We start from the raw sequence: 20,802 nt of genomic DNA, 5'->3' as shown, positions 1-20,802 counted from the left end.
TCAGACATTAATCAGACTGCCATGGACTCATAGCAGTGCGCGACCCACCTGGCCCGTTATGAGCGCTAAACAGCACATATCTGTGTTCATCACCACCAGAGATAGAGAGAAAAAAAAAAAAAAAAAAAAAAAAAAAAAAAAAAAAAAAAAAAAAAAAAAAAAAAAAAGAGAGAGAGAGAGAGGGAGAGAGAGAGAGAGAGAGACAGATTTAAAGAGTCGGTTGAAAGATCAGAGTGAGTCACGACTCAAACAGGTTAAGTCCTCAGTCAGTGTGCATGCAGTGTGAGAGGGGGAGTGGCCAGCTGCTAGTGCGGCAAAAGCCAATGTGTGCTTCTTTTATGGATATATATTTAATGATATCTTTTGCATTTCTAATCCAAATCAAACTTGGCACTGCACTTACTCGTGCCCATAGCAAGACAGCTGTCAAGTTTGGAATCCATTGGACTAATGGTTCGAGAGATATGCGCTTAACACCCACACAGACAGACAGACGTTCCTGCAATTTATAGATAGATAGATAGATAGATAGATAGATAGATAGATAGATAGATAGATAGATAGATAGATAGATAGATAGATAGATAGATAGATGAAAAGATACCTTGGATTGGTGAATATTTCACTTATTTAGGCACTGAAGAGTGTTTCTGGGCTGGAGGGAGAAGGGGCCATGTTGTATTGGTGATATTTACATAGATAATACATTTCTTCAGCTCTAAACTAAATATCACCTTCCTCAACAACAATTTTATCGCTACATTCTCTACCTATCGCTAACTGTGGGAGGAAGGTTTGTCTGGTATACAGAGCTGCTCCATCAGTTCTAGATACAGATTCAGTCAATTTAAAATCTTACGCAGGCTGCATTATTCCAAAACCAAACCTAACAAGATGTTTGAATCGGTTTCCCCCTGTGTGTCAGATGTGGTATCACAGAGGGATCACTGTCACACTTAACCTGACACTGTCCAGTATTACGTCATATCTGGAGCGACATATTCAACTGTCTTTCCATTTCTTTTGCCAGCCAGAATTGCCAATACCGGCCTTTGTGCCAAGGATAATAAAAAATGGTTAGGATTTTATTTTTATTTTGCTGGCCAGAAATGCCAATACCAGCTGCTGTGCCGAGAATAATAAAAATGTTTAGGATTTTATTTTTTATTTTTATTTTGCTGGCATAATTGCCATTACCGGCCTCAATTGCTGAGATTTTATTTAGCCTTTTGTTTTGGGGGATGTTTACACTACACGGCATGAATCACTATACAGATCCAGATTCCTTTCACCAGTTCTCATCACTTTTTTTTTTGGGGGATATCTTTTGGCTTTCTACCCCTTTAAAAATCATTTCATAACGATGGAGTCTAATCTCCAAAGACTGTACATTTCGTATTTTGCATATGGTCAAATACATTTTGCATATCTGCAACGAAGTCTCTCCTGATTGAAATGCTTTCTATGGCTAAAATGGAATAGATTCGTAAAAATTTTTTTGATATTGCTTGATGAGACCTAAATGTCTGATGTGTGTGTTTGTTGGTATGCTACGCCTTTGATCTGAACACGCTTTGATCTTGCACTCTGATACTCTACCTTTTGTGTGTGTATATGTGTGCTTTTCTTGATTATTTTACAGCTTAATAGTGAGGTCAGGAAATAAGAGATAATTAGTGATTTGATTTTCATCCAATTCTGCACAATCACCAAATTTCACTCAGTTACATGCAGTTAAGGTACAGTACAAAAGGTTAAAGGTCCCATGGTGGACATGGTGCTCTTTTGATGCTTTTATATAGACCTTAGTGGTCCCCTAATGCTGTATCTGAAGTCTCTTTCCTGAAATTCAGCCTTGGTGCAGAATTACAGCCACTAGAGCCAGTCCCACAATGAGCTTTCCTTAGTATGTGCCATTTCTGCGTCTGTAGCTATTGAGGAAGAGAGAGGGGGGGGCAAGTTGGAGGGTGGGGGTGTGGCCTTGACCAACTGCCACTTTGCTCGTTTGAAAGCCATGATGTCTCTCTCTCATGGGTGGGCCAAATTCTCTGGGCGGGCAAAGCAGAGAAAGGGGAGGTAACCTTGCTCCTCATGACCTCATAAGGAGAAGATTCCAGATCGGCCCATCTGAGCTTTCATTTTCTCAAAGGCAGAGCAGGATACCCAGGGCTCGATTTACACCTATCACCATTTCTAACCACTGGGCGACCATAGGCAGGGTGGGGGAACGCATATTAATGTTAAAATACCTCATAAAGTGAAACTTCCATGCCATCGGACCTTTAAAGGCTCCACTAGATGGTGTTATGTCAGAGGAAGACTGTAAGTAAACTCACACACTGAAGGAGGAGCGGTCCTCATGTCCTCTTACAGCACAGGAATAGCTGTCTGCAGGATCCAAGTAGGCTGAATAAGAATCAGATGCTTGTCCCTGAATGTTCTGTCCATTCTTGTACCAGATGTAGGAAGGATGACCAGGTAGAGGACAACTGCTCTGACACTTCAGCTTTGTCTGGTTAGAAGACTGGCTCACCTGCACCTGGAGACCTGTATATGTGAATAAGGAAAAGTCTTCATTTAAGACTGAACACACATGTATAAAACACACAGATGCAGGTAACTTTCATAAGATGTTGAACACTTGTAAGTAAATTACAAAACATTCAGATGAAAATGTTACCTGTGACAGACAGAGCGACTCCAGGATAACCAACATAGTTCCCACCTTGGTTTGTTGTGAACCTGAACTTGTACACAGCTGAGTCTCTCTTTCTCAGGTCTGAGATTCTCAGAGTGCAGTCCTTGTTTTCAGAGTGATACTGCACACGACCTGAATACTCTGAGACTGTTGTCAGATCCACAAACTTTTGAATAAACCAGAATCTCTGCTCAACTGTAGTAGCAACCCGCACCCCACCGCTGGGCGTATGTGTAGCTGCAGGGTATGTTCACTGTTGATCCTTTAACAGCACAGATCTGAGTAGAGGTGTAAGTCACTCCCAATCCATTCTGACCCTGTATCACTGTAACACAGAGCACACCAGGAAGCACAATGAATTAATAACTTCAGTGTATCTGTCTAACAATAACTAAATTAAAATATAGAATATCAGAAAATGCCTAAAAAGTTTATCTTATATCAAGACATTCAACATTTAATTTAAAGACAAGTTTGTTTTCCTGGTGGAACATAACTTAAGTGGACAATAGTTAATATAAACAGAAAGTGGGTGATGGAGCTTGAGTTTCCTCTATATTAGAAACATGGTGTCCTGTTACCATGGTTACTAGTTCAACACTTTGTTACTGACTCACTGAAGTAAACAAGGAAATGATTGAGGTTCAGTGTGTTTGGACACTGTCATGTTTACTGATGACCTCTGCTGGTTAATAAGATACATGAGGGCATTAAATAATGAAAATGTGTCAAATTGTGACATTTTCAGACATCACCACATGGAAACTTGATCAGACAGATCTTCTAACACTAATAACTCGTAAATATTCAGGACTTGTGAACATCTGACTTCATTCTTTTCACTCATGTTTTGTGGATGGACCAGAAGATTTTTTTTTTTGTTTAAACCTGGACCAGTTAAGTGTTTTAAGTTTAAAATGAATGGTCAAAATTGCTAAATAAGTGTCAAATAAAGTTAAAAGAACAGATTCCAGAAGAAGAACAGACATATAGACAAATCTTGCTTTGCTAAATCTCTAGTTTGAGTTTTTTTTTTTACAGCTTTATAGTGAGGTCAGGAAATAAGAGATAATTGATAAGTGCTTAGGTTTTCAAGCGGGCTTCTTGTGAACATACCATTACAGACCATCTACCAGTCTTTGCCATACACAACTGCAATCATAAATTAATGGAGGAGAGCAACATTAAACACAGAAGAATAATAACAGTTGTAGCTGTGAATGCCTTCAGAGCAGATCTCATGTCTCACGATTGGAGTGATGTCTTACAGGCCAAAGATGTAAACACTGCTTATGATACATTTCTTGAATCCTTCTTAGCAATTTATAACAAAAGCTGTCCAGTCAGGCAAAGCAAAAGGAAAAAACAAGAGTAGGGATCAGCCTTGGCTCACCAGGGGTATATTTAATGCATGCAAGAAAAAGAATATTATGTACAAAGAATTTATTAAATATAGATCCAAAGAGAAAGAAATAAAATACAAAAGATACAAAAACAAACTAACAGACATAATTAGAAAAAGAAAAAAGGAGTATTTTGATAATAAACTTGAAATCAATAACATTAAGGGAATATGGGATATATTAAATAAAATGATCAGAAATAAATCAACCGGTACCAGCTACCCCAGTCATTTTATTGACAACGGAAAAGTTGTCGGTGACATGAACGCAGTGGCAGAAGGTTTTAATAAGTTCTTTGTATCAGTAGGCCCCAATCAGCAGGGGAAATTATACCGCCAGATGAAGGCAGTGCAGAACAATTTTATAGAGCCAGGAATTCAGAATCAATGTTTCTGAGAAAAGTGGGAGAGAATGAATGAGATAATTGAACTTGGAAACAATTAAAAAAAAATCCATAGACTGGAATGGGATTGACATGACTATAGTTAAGGAAGTCATTTCAGCCATTGTAGTGCCTCTGTCGTGCATCTGTAATTTATCATTCCAATTGGGCCGCTTTCCGGACAAAATGAAAACAGCTAAAGTAATTCCACTGTTCACGGCCGGAGATAAGAAGTATACACAAATTACTGTTGCCAGACTGGACTGCTTTGTTGAACAACACAATCTATTAATTGATTGTCAGTATGGTTTTAGAGAAAGTAGATTAACATTGATGGCTTGATGGAACTTATGGAAAAGCTTTCAAGTGCAGTTGATGATAAGAAGTCTGCAGTGGGAGGGTTCATAGACCTTAGTATAGCATTTGACACCATAGACCACGATATAATGCTGGAGAAAATGGAAAGGTTTGGAATCAGAGGTGTAGGTCTGTGGCTGAAGAGCTACATCAGAAATAGGAGTCAGTATGTACAAGTGGGCAATGCCATGTTTACTAATGGAGAATGTAACAGTAGAACTAGGTAAATTGAAACTGTGATTTGATGTAAACAAGTTATCTTTAAAATTGAAAAAAACAAAGTTTATGATTTTTGGAAATCGCTAAACACATTTAACAGCTCAGATAAGCTTAAGGATAGAAACTGTTGAGTTAGAGAGAATATATTAATATACCTTTCTAGGGGTAATAATAGACCACAAATTCAGTTGGAAACCACAAGTAAACCATGTAAGATCCAAAATTTCCAGAAGCATAGGGGTGTTGAGTAAAGTCAGACACTTATATAAGCTGAAGCTTCTGACCCTACCCTTTGGTTACAGCCAATACATTCATTCATTCATTCATTTATTCAATTGCACCAATCACCAAATACCACTGAGTTACATGCAGTTCAGGCTCCACTAGATGGTGTTATGTCAGAGGAAGACTGTAAGAAAACTCACCCACTGAAGGAGAGGGGGAGTCCTCATGTCCTCTTACAGCACAGGAAAAGCTGTCTGCAGGATCCAAGGAGGCTGAATAAGAATTAGATGTTTGTCCCTCAATGTTCTGTCCATTTTTGTACCAGATGTAGGAAGGATGACCAGTGGGACATCTGCCCTGACAATTCAGCTCTGCCCAAGACGTGTAGAATCTGCTGACCTGCACCTGGAGAACTAAATAATAATAATAATAATAATAATAAATCTATAAATTGCAGGAACGTCTGACTGTCTGTGTGTGTGTGTGGGTGTGTGTGTGGGTGTTAGGCGCATATATCTCGAACCGTTAGTCCGATGATTTTCAAACTTGACCGGTGTCTTGCTACGGGCACGGGTAAGTGCAGTGCCAAGTTTGACGTTGTTTGGATAAGAAACGCAAAAGATATCGTTAAATATATAGGTAAAAGAAGCACAGATTGACTTTTGCCGCTCTAGCCGCTGGCCACTCCCCCTCTCATACTGCATGCAAACACCAGGCTCGTTGAGATGAACTGCGCCTCGCCTGTAAAGTGGACGAGAGCAGGCGACAGCAGCAGCCGGGGGCGGGGACAAAAGTCCGCTGTCAAGTCGGACAGTTTCCAGCTGTTTCCAGCAGCCTTCAGGCTCAACAGGAAGTGACAGAAACACTGTGGTCCGATTCTGATTTAATAACATGTTATCAGACCCATACATCAGCTCCTACACAGTCTCCAGTTGTTTTAATTATGACAGAGTAGCTGTCAAAATGCTCTACATGCGATCTGTTGCTGATTTTAATTAACAACACACTGTAGATGATCTGTAATCTGAACAGATTTAGTCTCTCTGACTTCTAAACATAACTATCAGCCTCACACCATGTGTTCTGTACAGAATAAGCCTTTAAATCAGACAAATCACAGTTAAAATCCCTCCGATTCAAAATCAATAAAAAGTTTATATAAAACATCATCATGTTGAGTCGATTCTGAACCAATCAGCTTTTAGATCAGCTGAGAGGCCGGCGTTTCCCAGCATGCCCTGGGTCTGCCTGGCTCTTGCAGTCGGTGGAGAGCAACTGCGGCGCCTGGCTCTAAAAACTGCGGCCCCCTTGAACTCGTGAGATTATCATTTCCCACGCGTGCATGACGTCAGAGCAAGTCAGGATCAAGTCGGACACAAATCTAACCGGCGTGCATTGGGCGGTGATCGCCGGTGATCGATTCTGCGCAGATCTGGCTCATCTCGAACGAGCCTACCGACTGAGCACCTGTTTGTGTCGTTACTCACTCTACACCGTCTCTCTCTCTCTCTGCGCACACACACACACACACACACACACACACACACACACACACACACACACACACACACACACACACACACACACACACAGGTTCTGGTGGTTGATGTTCACAGATATGTGCTGTTTAGCTCTCATAACGGGCCAGGTGGGTAGCGCACTGCCATGAGTCCATGACGCTAATGTCTGCTATGAGTCCATGACGCTAATGTCTGATTACTCCACATTTTCATTGTGATATTTTGTGATTAAATTCTGAATCTGCAACGTTCTCTGTCAGGTAAATCTGTAAATTAGGAGTACCACCTCAGGTTTCTCTCTCTGCGCACACACAAACGGTTTGGTTCTGGTGGTGATTAACACAGATATGTGCTGTTTAGCGATCATAACGGGCCAGGTGGGTAGCGCACTGCCATGAGTCCATGATGCTAATGTCTGATTACTCCATATTTTCATTATGATATTTTGTGATTACATTCTGAATCTGCAACGTTCTGTGTCAGGTAAATCAGTAAGTTGGTAGTAGGGTATACAGGGGAGTTGCATTTGAAGTGGTTTGGGGTCCTTCTGTAAGTAATTTTGGGGTAGGCTACAATTTGGTTTTGATGAATTCTACAAGCAGCAATACCACAGGCCAAGTAATCGCCCGTTCCAAACAGGCACATTTTCAACGGGCACTGCACTAGTAATAATAATTTAAATTTTAGACTGAACTGTCAAAACACACACACATACACACACACTCACACACACACACACACACACACGTAACTTTCATAAGATGTTGAACACTTGTAAGTGAAATATAAAATATTTGCATAAAAATTTACCTGTGACATAGAGAGTGACTCCAGGTGAACCAGTATATTTCCCACCTTGGTTTGTTGTGAACCTGAACTTGTACACAGCTGAGTCTCTCTCTCTCAGGTCTGAGATTCTCAGAGTGCAGTCGTTGTTTTCAGAGTGATACTGCACACGACCTGAATACTCTGAGACTGTTGTCAGATCCACAAACTGTTGACTTAACCAGACTCTCTGCTCAACTGTAGTATCAACGCCACCTACAGCTGATGGGTATGTGTAGCTGCAGGGTATGTTCACTGTTGATCCTTTAACAGCACAGATCTGAGTAGAGGTGTAAGTCACTCCCAAGCCATACTGACCCTGTATCACTGTAACACAGAGCACATCAGGAAGCAGCATGAATTAATAACTTCGGAATATATATTAATATACCTTTCTAGGGGTAATAATGGACCACAAATTCAGTTGGAAACCACAAGTAAACCATGTAAGATCCAAAATTTCCAGAAGCATAGGGGTGTTGAGTAAAGTCAGACACTTATATAAGCTGAAGCTTCTGACCCTACCCTTTGGTTACAACCAATACATTCATTCATTCATTTATTCAATTGCACCAATCACCAAATACCACTGAGTTACATGCAGTTCAGGCTCCACTAGATGGTGTTATGTCAGAGGAAGACTGTAAGTAAACTCACACACTGAAGGAGAGCGGGACTTCTCATGTCCTCTTACAGCACAGGAAAAGCTGTCTGTAGGATCCAAGGAGGCTGAATAAGAATCAGATGTTTGTCCCTGAATGTTCTGTCCATTCTTGTACCAGATGTAGGAAGGATGACCAGGTAGAGGACAACTGCTCTGACACTTCAGCTCTGCCTGGTTAGAAGACGTAGAGACCTCTAATCTGCTCACATGTACCTGGAGACCTGAATAATAATAATAATAATAATAATAATAATAATAATAATAATAATAATAATAATAATAATAACGAACATAAGTCTTCATTTTAGACTGAACTGTCAACACACACCTACATGCAAGTTACTTTCATGTTGTCATCAAGATGTTGAACACAAAGTAATTTATTAAATATTCAGATAAAAAGTTACCTGTAACAGACAGAGTGACTCCAGGATAACCAGTATATTTCCCTGTTAAATGGTTTGTTATGAACCTGAAATAGTACACAGCTGAGTCTCTCTCTCTCAGGTCTGAGATTCTCAGAGTGCAGTCCTTGTTTTTACAACTGTACTGCACACGACCTGAATATTCTGAGTCTGTTGTCAGATCTACACGTTTATAATAATTAATTTTAGTAAACCATAATGTTTTCTCAACTCTAGTAGCACTGCCTTCCCACCAGGATGGGTATGTGTAGCTGCAGTGTATTTCCACTGTTGATCCTTTAACAGCACAGATCTGAGTAGAGGTGTAAGTCACTCTCCAGCCATTCTGACCCTGTATCACTGTAACACAGAGCACATCAGGAAGCAACATGAATTAATAACTTCAATTAAAGATCAGATAATAAGACAAAGTGATCATACTACCAACGTGATCTAGGGAAAGATAACCTGGACAGGCTTCATAATCCTCAATTATCAGAACAATTATCTACAGCTATTAAAAATGTCATAAAAAGTTACTCATCATGCATCTCTCTAACTTAACTGTATTTTAGAATTTCATCATATTTTATTATAGTTGGGACATAGGGATATGTGTTACTTCTGGATGCTTTGGTTTTGGTTCTTTCATTAAAAAAACGTTTGCGAAAATAAGCCTGAGAAGTGCTTCTTACATGTCAACAAAAAAAATACAAATACATTTTACAGACTCTTCTAAGATAGAGCAGAAGTCTAAACACAAAATATGTTAAAAGTTGAAGAGCTGATGTATATTAATATACATTATGCAGTGTCCGGCTGCGTCCTGCCGCGTCCACTGCATCCACCCACGCTCTGCTGGGCCACGCTACATCCTGTAACGCCCTGCTGTGCCCTGCTATGACATGAACTACTACGACTACCATTGTAGTCACTGATCCATTATCTTTATTGTGACTATTACGCCACTGTTCATCACACCCCCAACCGGCCCCGTCAGACACCGCCTACCAAGAGTCTGGGTCTGCCGAGGTTTCTTCCTAAAAGGGAGTTTTTCCTCGCCACTGTCGCAACAGCCACTGCTAATGCTTGCTCTTGGGGGAATTACTGGAATTGTTGGGGCTTTGTAAATTATAGAGTGTGGTCTAGACCTACTCTATCTGTAAAGTGTCTCGAGATAACTCTTGTTATGAATTGATACTATAAATAAAATTGAATTGAAATCGAATTTAATTGAATTAAAGATTTCCGGGGATAATAGGAAGTATATGAGTCTGTACATTTATCGGATAGTTTCCTCTCTGTTCACTCTGAGGTCAGGTTGATGCTGAGGTAAGTGTGAAAACTAAAAAGAAAAGCAGAACACTGAAGTCAGAGCGTACAGAAGGAACTAGCAGGGTTGGGCTCAGATGTGTGATCAATTAAGAGAAGTTGAGACGGTATGTGATGCCTTTACTGACCAGTATTCCTTTAAAAAACTGTTGTTTCTACAATCAGGGTCATCTTTACAACAGATTAAACAGTAATATCTTTTCACAGAGCGAGGAAGTAACAATTATGAATAAAACCCACAATATTCTCTGTTTACAGCATGGAAAATTGCTTAGCACACAGTTACTACATGCAAAGGACAAAATTAAAAGATACTGTCCAATTAACACAACAACAAACAAAACTGATACCGTCTGCCGAGTTTCCACAATTGTAAACAAAACTACTATTTGTAGCATTTCTGGAAGTTTGCCTTTCACACAACTCTGATCCACTTATTTCCACATAATGACCTTCAGTCCCACATTTTCCCAGAATCCCTCTTTTAAAGAATGAATGTAACTGTAGATATACAGTACCTGACACAGAGAGAAGGAAGACAACAAATCCACTCGCTGCTGCAGTTAAACTCATAGCTGCTCCTCTCATCTCTCTGTGTGAGACAATAAAACATGTCAGCAGATAAAATAATGTACACAGGAGGTATACAGTATCAATAAACTAATCAATAAACTGTTTCTACTTACAATGAAGACGGACGTCGTCTTTAAAGATGCCTCTCCTCTGTTGTCAGTAAGCAGAAGACAGATATCAGGCTGGTAAAGACTACATTTCCTTCCTCTTTGGATCATTAATATGCATGAAGAGCCAAATTTCAGCACACACCACAAAACCATACAGTTTTGTTGTTTTACAAACTATACACTTCAAAAAAAGAGAGTAAGAAACTAATATTGACCTGTTGTTAGAAAACCTGTTTCGCCACCAACATCCCACCGACACCAGAAAAGAGCATTCATAAAGAGAAGACAAAAACAGACAGACAGTTCATCTCTATGTGCACTGATTCAGGATGTCACACAGTCTGCAGGTGTAGTGATGGAACAGGAATGTATTTGATCTGTGAACCATGAGGTAGTTACATTGAACAGAATGAAGAGCAGAGTATTAATCATAAGAGGGGAATGGAAAATGACATCATTGTTTTTTCTTAGTTTGTCTCTTCTCTGTTCTCTCTGCGGTCAGGTTGCTTCTCTTTGCAGAGAAATGCAGAACACTGAGGTGTGACAAACTCACATGCATGTTAGTGTTAAAGCGCCCATATTATGCTCATTTTCAGGTTCATAACTGTATTTTAAGGTTTTAACAGAATAGGTTTACATGGTTTAATTTTCAAAAAACACCATATTGTTTTTGTACTGCACAGCTCTCTCTCACTGCTGTAGATCTTCTTTTCACCTGGTTTCTGTTTTAGCTACAGAGTGAGACCTCTTTTTATCTTCTTCTTCTGTACTATCTTTGATTGCACTCGCACATGCGCAGTAGCTCAGATGTAGAGCATGTCAGCTAGCTAGCTCTAGAGACAGTAAAAGAAAGGCTGTTTCTCTAACTTTGGTCAGTTACAAGGCAGGATTAGCTGGGAGACTTCTAAATGAGGGCGCACATGTAAGTAGTTCTTTTGCAGATTATGGTGAACTTGTGTGTGTTGTAACACGTCGTACTGATGTGAGAACGACGTAGCATGCTAGCGTTAGCGTTAGCCGGCTGCCGCTTCTGAGCTAACGGTTGTGGTTAGCCAGCTCATTTCGGACTGTGACGTCACAGTCCGAGGCCGATTTTGAACAGCTCACTAGGAGACTGAAGGCAGGACACATTCAGAAACCGTATCTCACTCAAAACAGCATGGATGGATTTTTTTCAAAGTTTGTATGTGTGTGGAAGCACCAGAGACACAAAAGAACACCCCAAATCCCAGAAAAAGTGTTTTTTTCATAATATGGGCACTTTAACTAAACATGGACATGTAACAAAACAAGGGGTAAAAGTATAAAGTAAAACATATTTTTAATGACTTTGGCTTGTTTAGGTGGATCAGTTGGATAAACTGTGTGCAGAGATGTCCTACATTTAAAATGGGATAACACAGGAAACTAGAAGGGCAACTCTGAGAGTGCAGACCTCCACCAAGCCATGCCCTATTTCACAATGCTAATGTAGTGAGAGTTTTCCCAGTCTGAAACAAATGTTTCTGATTATTCCGAAACCATATAAATGTAACACAAATGCCGTATCTCACAATGTTAATAAAAGTGAGAAATAATTTGTGTATCCTAACCGTAGTTCGGATCCGCTCCAAAATGTAATGGTTTCTTCCTAGGGCCAATCTACACCCTTTCACCAGGTTTCATGAAAATGGGGCCAGTACATTTTCAGTAATTCTGTTGACAGACAGAAAAAGGAAGGAACAAACAGACGTACAGACAAACTGAGTCAAAAACATAACCTCCTTGGCGTATGTTTGATTTCTATGTGTGAAAATCTAAACTGTACATGGAGTAATATGTGAGGATTTCAGTTCACTGTCTCTGATTTGAACCAACTTTATTGGCTCTGTCAACCAGGACAGGTACAAACCCAGAGGCTGCTCAGGAGTTTAGAAAAGTTATTTATTACGTAGAATTTCAAAAATACGTTTTGCATAACAACTTTAATCCTTAATGTCTATAAAATAACTAACTCTTGTTTTGGAAATTTTTGTCATTAATTTGCAAATCAAGTCCAAAAACAAAATACATTACATACAGCACAGTTAATCAGTAGTTACTGACGCATATTCCACGCTCAAAGGCATGAGCTCCTTTTTATGCAGTCATTGTAATCAAAACACAACACAGGGCTCAGCCTAATTATATAGACAGCACGTGCTATATAAATATACTATATATAGCATATAGCCTAAAAGGGACAAAACTAACAAACCAAACAGAAATGAGCAAAATAAGCCAAACAACTATACCAGCAGCCAAAATAAAAAATAAGATATTATACAAAATTTATGTTGTCATTTTTTTTCTTTTTTTTCCACCCCCCTCCCCCCCACGACAAAACATTTTCAGATGAACTTTATAAGGTACAAAATCAAATTATTTTCATTGCTAAATGAAGTGCATCCTTCGTAGCCTTAAGCATAACATGGCCTAAAACTAACAGTAGAAAATAATATTAATCATTATTTTAATAAAATATATTAATAAAATATTAATGATATAATATACATCAGTAAGTCACACAGCACCTGAGCATCAGCTGATCTGAACAATAAATCATGTTTGACACCTCGACATGATTCAGTTCAAGCTGCCAACACCACATTCTTCTAAACGTTGTGCTACATGCGCTGCTGACTCCCTACCGCTGCTGCTACTCAAAACTGACAATAAAATCTTCTGGAGTTGAAGGTAAATTTATCCACTTCCCCGCACCCTCCACAGCCTCGCTCTCCTCCGGGGATATTTCAATGTCGTACTACTTTGTTTCCATCAGGTGAGTCCAGCCTCTGGTTCAGCTGCATCTGTAGAAAATCACATGAAACTGGTGTAAAGTTATGGATGGAACTGTGACTGTAAATCTGGAGTGGGCCTGTTTTATTTGATGCAGGAGGCTCTAACCTGACTGGACTTCACACCAGGTCTTCCTGCTCCTCTGGGTCTTCTGTCTGTGCTGCAGTGTCTGAGATGTTCTCATACGCAGGACAAGAGTCTAACTGATGGGGAGAGACGACAAAATGAGGACCTCATTCATGAAAACTGCATATATTAAGAGTTAATAAAAACAAAATTTCACATTTCAATATCAATTATTTGCAAATATTGTGTCATAGACAAATACATTACTGATTTCTACTCAGCAAGTTGTATTTTAAACATAAATTGTCTTACACCTTCTCAGGGCTCTCAAGTTTTGAAGACAGGCAAGAGTGACACCTCCCCCCCCCCCCCAAAAAAAAGATCATAGATTGGTGGCGGGTTGGACAAGTCGCAGGAATAGGGGTGTTTCATTAATATTATTATTATTAGTGTTTTTGTTGTTATTATTAAAAATTTCTCAGATTTACACAAGAAAAGACTTGACACATGGCACTGACAATTCAACCAAATACAAAGTATTTATTCAATTTCTGCATGGTTACTTATGATAATGGGGGGGTCTGGTGGTCCTCCCCCAGAAATTTTTGAGCATTAAACTCTTCATTTCCTGCATTCTGGTGAATTTGTATGCACCTATTTATACCTTTTTCTGATTAATTTATGCTGGAAATCTTTATGTAAAGGTAAACATAGAATAAAATCCAAATATAAAAACATAATGGAATATATGGCAGTTAGGCTCAGGCATTCTGTATTGCTTTCATCTATTTATTCTCCTGTAGATCCATCCATCCATCCATCGTCAACCACTTATCCCGTGCACAGGGTCGTGGGGGGGCTGGAGCCAATCCCAGCATACGTCGGGCGAAAGGCGGGGTACACCCTGGACAGGTCGCCAGTCCATCGCAGGGCCACACATAGACGAACAACCACACATGCACACCTACGGACAATGTAGGGACACCAATAAACCTAGCCCGCATGTCTTTGGTCGGCGGGAGGAAGCCGGAGTACCCGGAGAGAACCCACACAGACACGGGGAGAACATGCAAACTCCACACAGAAAGGCTGGGCCAACCGGGGTACGAACCCACAACCTTCTTGCTGTGAGGCGACAGTGCTAACCACCGCACCACCGCGTCCCCCTCCTGTAGATCGACTTTTCTAATTATATCTGAGTCAACACACATGTAGCCTTTAGGCATCATTTACTCTTCCCTTTTGCATCTTTTGTTGAGGAAGTAACCTCCTTAAATGTGCATATGACAATTATTCACGTCAATGATACATTAATTCATTTTAATGAATTAATAAACCCCTGGACTGTAATATGATTTGTTAGAGCAAGATTTCTGCTCATGTTCAAAACTTTGTGCACATTCAAAATATCTCTTTTATCTGAGTTTTGGAGGAGTCGTGATACTTTGAGAAAAATAAAGTTATAAAAGTCAATATATTTCAGAAAATAATCTACATGCACCACAGTCTGCTGTGCATTACGTGATTGCTTCGCTGATACGGTAGATCTCAGACCTTCTGACAGACACAGAGCCCCGTTTGGGTCTCTGGTCTCTGAATGAGCGAATGTTTAGGGAAGTGTCTGTATGCTTTGCTTTTTTTTCATTGGTTGCTGCATTAAATCTTACCCAGATAAAATAGTGCTATTTTCTGATTGGCTATTGTGTGTAGCCCCTTTCTTTTTTTGTTTGGCTGATAAGTGGCAGGCTCGATTTAGACATTAAAAATGTAAGCTACCGTGGCTTGGTCACGGTCTATGGGCTTGGTAGCGTTGCATTTCCCCTGACTCGTTTCCTGGTTCTATTTCTCCATAAACAACATGAAATCAAGGAGAGGGTTAACTTTTCCTGCTACAGATTTCCTACGTGGTCAGAAAGCACAGGAGGAGACACTTTGTTTCTCTCACTATGACTCTAGAGTCGCTACTTGCTCCAAAGATAATCGCCGTCACTCTCTCACTTCTCCCTCTACCACACACACACATATGGCTCGACGCACACACCAGCACACAAGCATAAACATCAGGCCACTTATGTAAGACTAATGCAAGAGCTCTGCGTGGAGCCTCCGCACAACTGTAAAACGGCCAGACGCGTTTGATTCCTGCCGGTTCCATAGTGAGAGCGGCGCAGCCAGAGAAATTTTGGGCGCTGCGGCATATTGAATTTATTATAAATAATTTTTACGCGTGAGAAATACAATGTGTGGCGGGAGTGCGTGACAAAAGACCGAAATGAGTGACTGTCACGCTCAATGCGTGACACTTGAGAGCCCTGCCTTCTTTAGTTTTCAGAGAATGTATGAGCCAAGTTATTATAACTGTGATAGATGGGAAAGTTATGTCAATATTCTCTCTCTCTCTCTCTCTCTCTCTCTCTCTCTCACCTCTATCTCTTCAGGTTCATGTGGTCCAGTGGTGGAGCTCAAAGTTTTCTTCTTCCTGGATTGAGTCCAACAACAATACATACAGAATGTATGACATTCATCATACTTAATCTAAAGTAACTGAAAGATAGTTGAAGAAAATAAAAGAGTGCTGACTGAACTGAAGGATCTTTCTGGTTTTACCTCGCCCACAGACTCAGGAGCAGCAGAGGAATCAGCATCAGGACCACCACAGTCAGCCTGATGATATTCATTATCATTGTTAAATTCCCTGGAAATATAGACAGATATGTGATACACCTCATTAGTAGGATCAGATTGATGAATCACTTTGCCAGGTGAGACTGTCTGTTCATCAGTCAGTCAGTGTCATCCACCTCTGACATGATGGAGGTTCCTCCCTGAACACAGCTACAGAAAAACACACAGGGAATGTTATTTCCTTTTAACCAGTTATGGGCTGCTACATATTAATATGTGAATCAGGTCTGGTGCAGTAAACAGGTGTTTGTGCAGGTGAAATTGGAGAAACTTACCTGCTACAACAATCAGATGTAAGGTGGAGTTCTGACGTCCGCTTCTGTTCTGGGCTTCACAGTAATAATTCCCACTGTGTTCAGCTCTGAAGTCAGTGATGGTGAAGATCTGTCCTGATGCTTTTGGTGAGTCTTCATTCTCCTTGTACCAGGTGTAGTTAGCTGCTGGGTTAGCATCACTGCTACAGGTCAGATTCACTGAACTGCCCTCCACTATCTCAGCAGAGGGACTCACTGACACAGAGGGATCCTTTGGACCATCTGGAAAAGATAAAATAAATTAAGTACCAAAAATTAGGTTGGATTTCTTTGGTGCTACATCTTGTGTTGAAATGAGTAATAGTTGTGTGTAAAAGAATCTAAACCTTTAGAGGTGGTTTGTGACTGGCAGCAGGCTGATCTCTTTCTTGGGACCACTTAAGTGAAAAACATTAAATTCTAACCGGAGAGTAGGTGAATGTTCCATATTTTTGAGGGGAAACAGAAATAAATCATACCACACAATATGTTTGATATATATATTGTAAATACTGGAATGATGGCCCTGATTAACTATTGATGAGCAGATTTGGTGTAAGAGGGTTGGACTGAGAACAGGACAGAAGCCTGAGGTGGTTTTCTGGATCACTGATGGTTTGAATCCCCTGAACATCCGTGCAGATCTGGGAGACATTTGTAAATCAAACTGTCTTTTCATCATCTACTGCAGCAGCTCAGTGAACTAGTGGCTAATAAAGATTTAACATGTTGTCATTAGTTGCATGATGGTTTTTAAATGAGCCGTTTCACTCACATTTCACATTGATGAGTTTGTAATGAGACGTCTTTTCCCCCAGCTCGTTCTCAGCTGTACAGGAATACTGTCCAGAGTCAGAGGACTGGATGGAGCTGAAGACGAGCTGTGGTCCTTCACTGAGATATTTAATGACTGGCTTCTCCTTGTACCAGGTGTATTTAGCTGCTGGGTTAGCATCACTGCTACAGGTCAGAGTCACTGAACTGCCCTCCACTATCTCAGCAGAGGGACTCACTGACACAGAGGGAAGCTTTGGACCATCTGGAGGAGAAAACATAGAGACACAGAGACATTTAACATTTAATTCCAAGATGAATTTATTTTCACAGTGGAAGATATTTAAATCAACACTAGTTCATAGAAACACAAAGTGGGTGGTGAAACTTCACTTCCTTCTATTTTAGAAACTCAGATTGAAGAAACTATGGTGTCCTGTTACCATGGATACTAGTTTGACACAGTTACTGACTCAATGAAGTAAACAATGAAATGATTGAGGTTCAGTGTGATTGGACACTGTCATGTCTACTGATGACCTCTGCTGGTTAATAAGATACATGAGGGCATTAAATAATGAAAATGTGTCAGACATGATTTTTCCTCCTGTGACATTTTCTGACATCATCACTTCCACAAAGAAACTTGAATGGACACATTCATTCTTTTCAGTCATGTTTTGTGAATGGACCAGAATAAAAAATGTAAGTTAAAACCTTTACCCATGACGTGTTTTGCATCTGACATGAAGTGTCAAGATTGCTGAAAAACACATTTCAACGAAGAAAAGTGTCAAATAAAGACACAAGTACATATTTTAAACAGATGCAGGACATGTTGACAAATGTTGTGTGGCTAAATTTCCAGTGTGAGCTCTTATTTTACAGCTTCACTTTACAGTGAGGTCAGGAAATAAGAGATCATTGATTAGTGATTTGGTTTTCATACTAATCTGCAAAGTAAATCACCAAATATCACAGTTACATGCAGTTAAGGTACAGTACAAAAGGTTAAAGGCTCCACTAGATGGTGTTATGTCAGAGGAAGACTGTAAGTACACTCACACACTGAAGGAGAGGGGGAGTCCTCATGTCCTCTTACAGCACAGGAAAAGCTGTCTGCAGGATCCAAGGAGGCTGAATAAGAATCAGATGTTTGTCCCTGAATGTTCTGTCCATTCTTGTACCAGATGTAGGAAGGATGACCAGTTAGAGGACAACTGCTCTGACACTTCAGCTCTGCCAAGATAGAGAACTCGTAGACCTCTAATCTCCTCACCTGCACCTGGAGACCTGAATATGTGAATAAGGAACAGAAGTCTTAATTTCAAACTGAGTTGTCACCACACACACACACACACACACACACACACACACACACACACGTAACGTTCATAAGATGTTGAACACTTGTAAGTGAAATATAAAATATTTGGATAAAAAGTTACCTGTGACAGACAAAGTGACTCCATGATAACCAACATAGTTCCCACCTTGGTTTGTTGTGAACCTGAAATAGTACACAGCTGAGTCTCTCTCTCTCAGGTCTGAGATTGTCAGAGTGCAGTCCTTGTTTTCAGAGTGATACTGCACACGACCTGAATACTCTGAGTTTGTTGTCAGATCCACAAACTGTTGAATAAACCAGAATCTCTGCTCAACTGTAGTAGCAACACCACCTACAGCTGATGGGTATGTGTAGCTGCAGGGTATGTTCACTGTTGATCCTTTAACAGCACAGATCTGAGTAGAGGTGTAAGTCACTCCCAAGCCATTCTGACCCTGTATCACTGTAACACAGAGCACATCAGGAAGCAGCATGAATTAATAACTTCAGTTAACAATCAGTTAATGAAACAAAGTGGATCATACTACCAATGTGTTCTGGAGGAACCAATTATCTGCAGTCATTGTCATAAAAAGTCCTCATCATGCATCTGTCTAACAAGAACTGAATTAAAATATAGAATGTCAGAAAATGCCTGAAAAGTTTATCTTATGTGAACACATTCAACATTTAATTTAAAGACAAGTTTGTTTTCCCAGTGGAACATGACATGAAGGGTCAAGATTGCTGAATAACACATTTCAACGAAGAAAAGTGTGAAATAAAGACACAAGTACATATTTCAAACAGATGCAGGACATGTTGACAAATGTTGTGTGGCTAAATTTCCAGTGTGAGCTCTTATTTTACAGCTTTACTTTACAGTGAGGTCATTAAATAAGAGATACTTGATTAGTGATTTGGTTTTCATACAAATCTGCAAAATAAATCACCAAATATCACAGAGTTACATGCAGTTAAGGTAAAGTACAAAAGGTTAAAGGCTCCACTAGATGGTGTTATGTCAGAGGAAGACTGTAAGTAAACTCACACACTGAAGGAGAGGGGAAGTCCTCATGTCCTCTTACAGCACAGGAAAAGCTGTCTGCAGGATCAAAGGAGGCTGAATAAGAATCAGATGTTTGTCCCTGAATGTTCTGTCCATTCTTGTACCAGATGTAGGAAGGATGACCAGGTAGAGGACAACTGCTCTGACACTTCAGATCTGCCCATTTAGAGGACTCGTAGACCTCTAATCTGCTCACCTGCACCTGGAGACCTGAATATGTGACTAAGGAACAGAAGTCTTAATTTTAGACTGAACTGTCAACACACACACACATGTAACTTTCCTAACATGTTGAACACTTGTAAGTAAATTATAAAATATTTGGATAAAAAGTTACCTGTGACAGACAAAGTGATTCCAGGATAACCAACATAGTTCCCACCATGGTTAGTTGTGAACCTGAAATAGTACACAGCTGAGTCTCTCTCTCTCAGGTCTGAGATTCTCAGAGTGCAGTCCTTGTTTTCAGAGTGATACTGCACACGACCTGAATACTCTGAGTCTGTTGTCAGATCTACAGGTTTATGATTATTCTTTTTAGTAAACCAGAATGTTCTCTCAACTGTAGTATCAACGCCACCTACAGCTGATGGGTATGTGTAGCTGCAGGGTATTTCCACTGTTGATCCTTTAACAGCACAGATCTGAGTAGAGGGGTAAGTCACTCCCAAGCCATCCTGACCCTGTATCACTGTAACACAGAGCACATCAGGAAGCACAATTAATTAATAACTTCAGTTAACAATCAGTTAATAACACAAAGTGGATTGTAATACAGAAGTGAACTAGGGAAAGGTAACCTGGACAAGCTTCAAAATCCTTTTATTTATTTAATTATCAGAACAATTATTTGCAGCTATTAAAAACGTCATAAACAGTTCCTCATCAAGCATCTGTCTAACTTAACTGTATTTAAGAATTTTATCAGGTTTTATCATATTTTATTATAGTTGGGACATAGGGATATGTGTTACTTCTGGATGCTTTGGTTTTGGTTATTTAATAAAAAAAAAACATTTGCTAAAATAAGCCGGAGAAGTGCTTCTTACATGTCAACAA

The 20,802-nt window shown here is 39.9% G+C and overlaps 1 protein-coding gene and 1 long non-coding RNA gene across 2 annotated transcripts in view; both read right to left on the bottom strand.

Annotated features, from left to right (window-relative positions):
• Nucleotides 1–20,802, bottom strand: part of LOC120559244 — a 138,716-nt gene that overhangs the window by 24,592 nt on the left and 93,322 nt on the right. Inside the window, exons 3-9 of the mRNA XM_039800838.1 lie at nt 20,081–20,434; nt 19,726–19,965; nt 18,796–19,137; nt 18,413–18,640; nt 7,615–7,956; nt 5,485–5,697; nt 2,930–3,023 (exon numbers count right to left, since the gene is read on the bottom strand). Of these exons, the coding sequence (XP_039656772.1) occupies nt 2,930–3,023; nt 5,485–5,697; nt 7,615–7,956; nt 18,413–18,640; nt 18,796–19,137; nt 19,726–19,965; nt 20,081–20,434 (1,813 nt within the window). The remainder of the gene's footprint in view (nt 1–2,929; nt 3,024–5,484; nt 5,698–7,614; nt 7,957–18,412; nt 18,641–18,795; nt 19,138–19,725; nt 19,966–20,080; nt 20,435–20,802) is intronic.
• LOC120559586 lies at nt 10,392–12,489 on the bottom strand. The gene is made up of 4 exons (XR_005639325.1): nt 12,305–12,489; nt 10,928–10,942; nt 10,716–10,752; nt 10,392–10,621 (listed from the first exon to the last, which is right to left on the bottom strand). It is a non-coding gene; the product is annotated as an uncharacterized LOC120559586 (long non-coding RNA).

The sequence above is a fragment of the Perca fluviatilis genome, chromosome 1 (assembly GCF_010015445.1).
Source record: "Perca fluviatilis chromosome 1, GENO_Pfluv_1.0, whole genome shotgun sequence".
Classification (NCBI taxonomy): Eukaryota; Metazoa; Chordata; class Actinopteri; order Perciformes; family Percidae; genus Perca; species Perca fluviatilis.
This window is presented reverse-complemented; position numbering and strand designations above follow the sequence as displayed.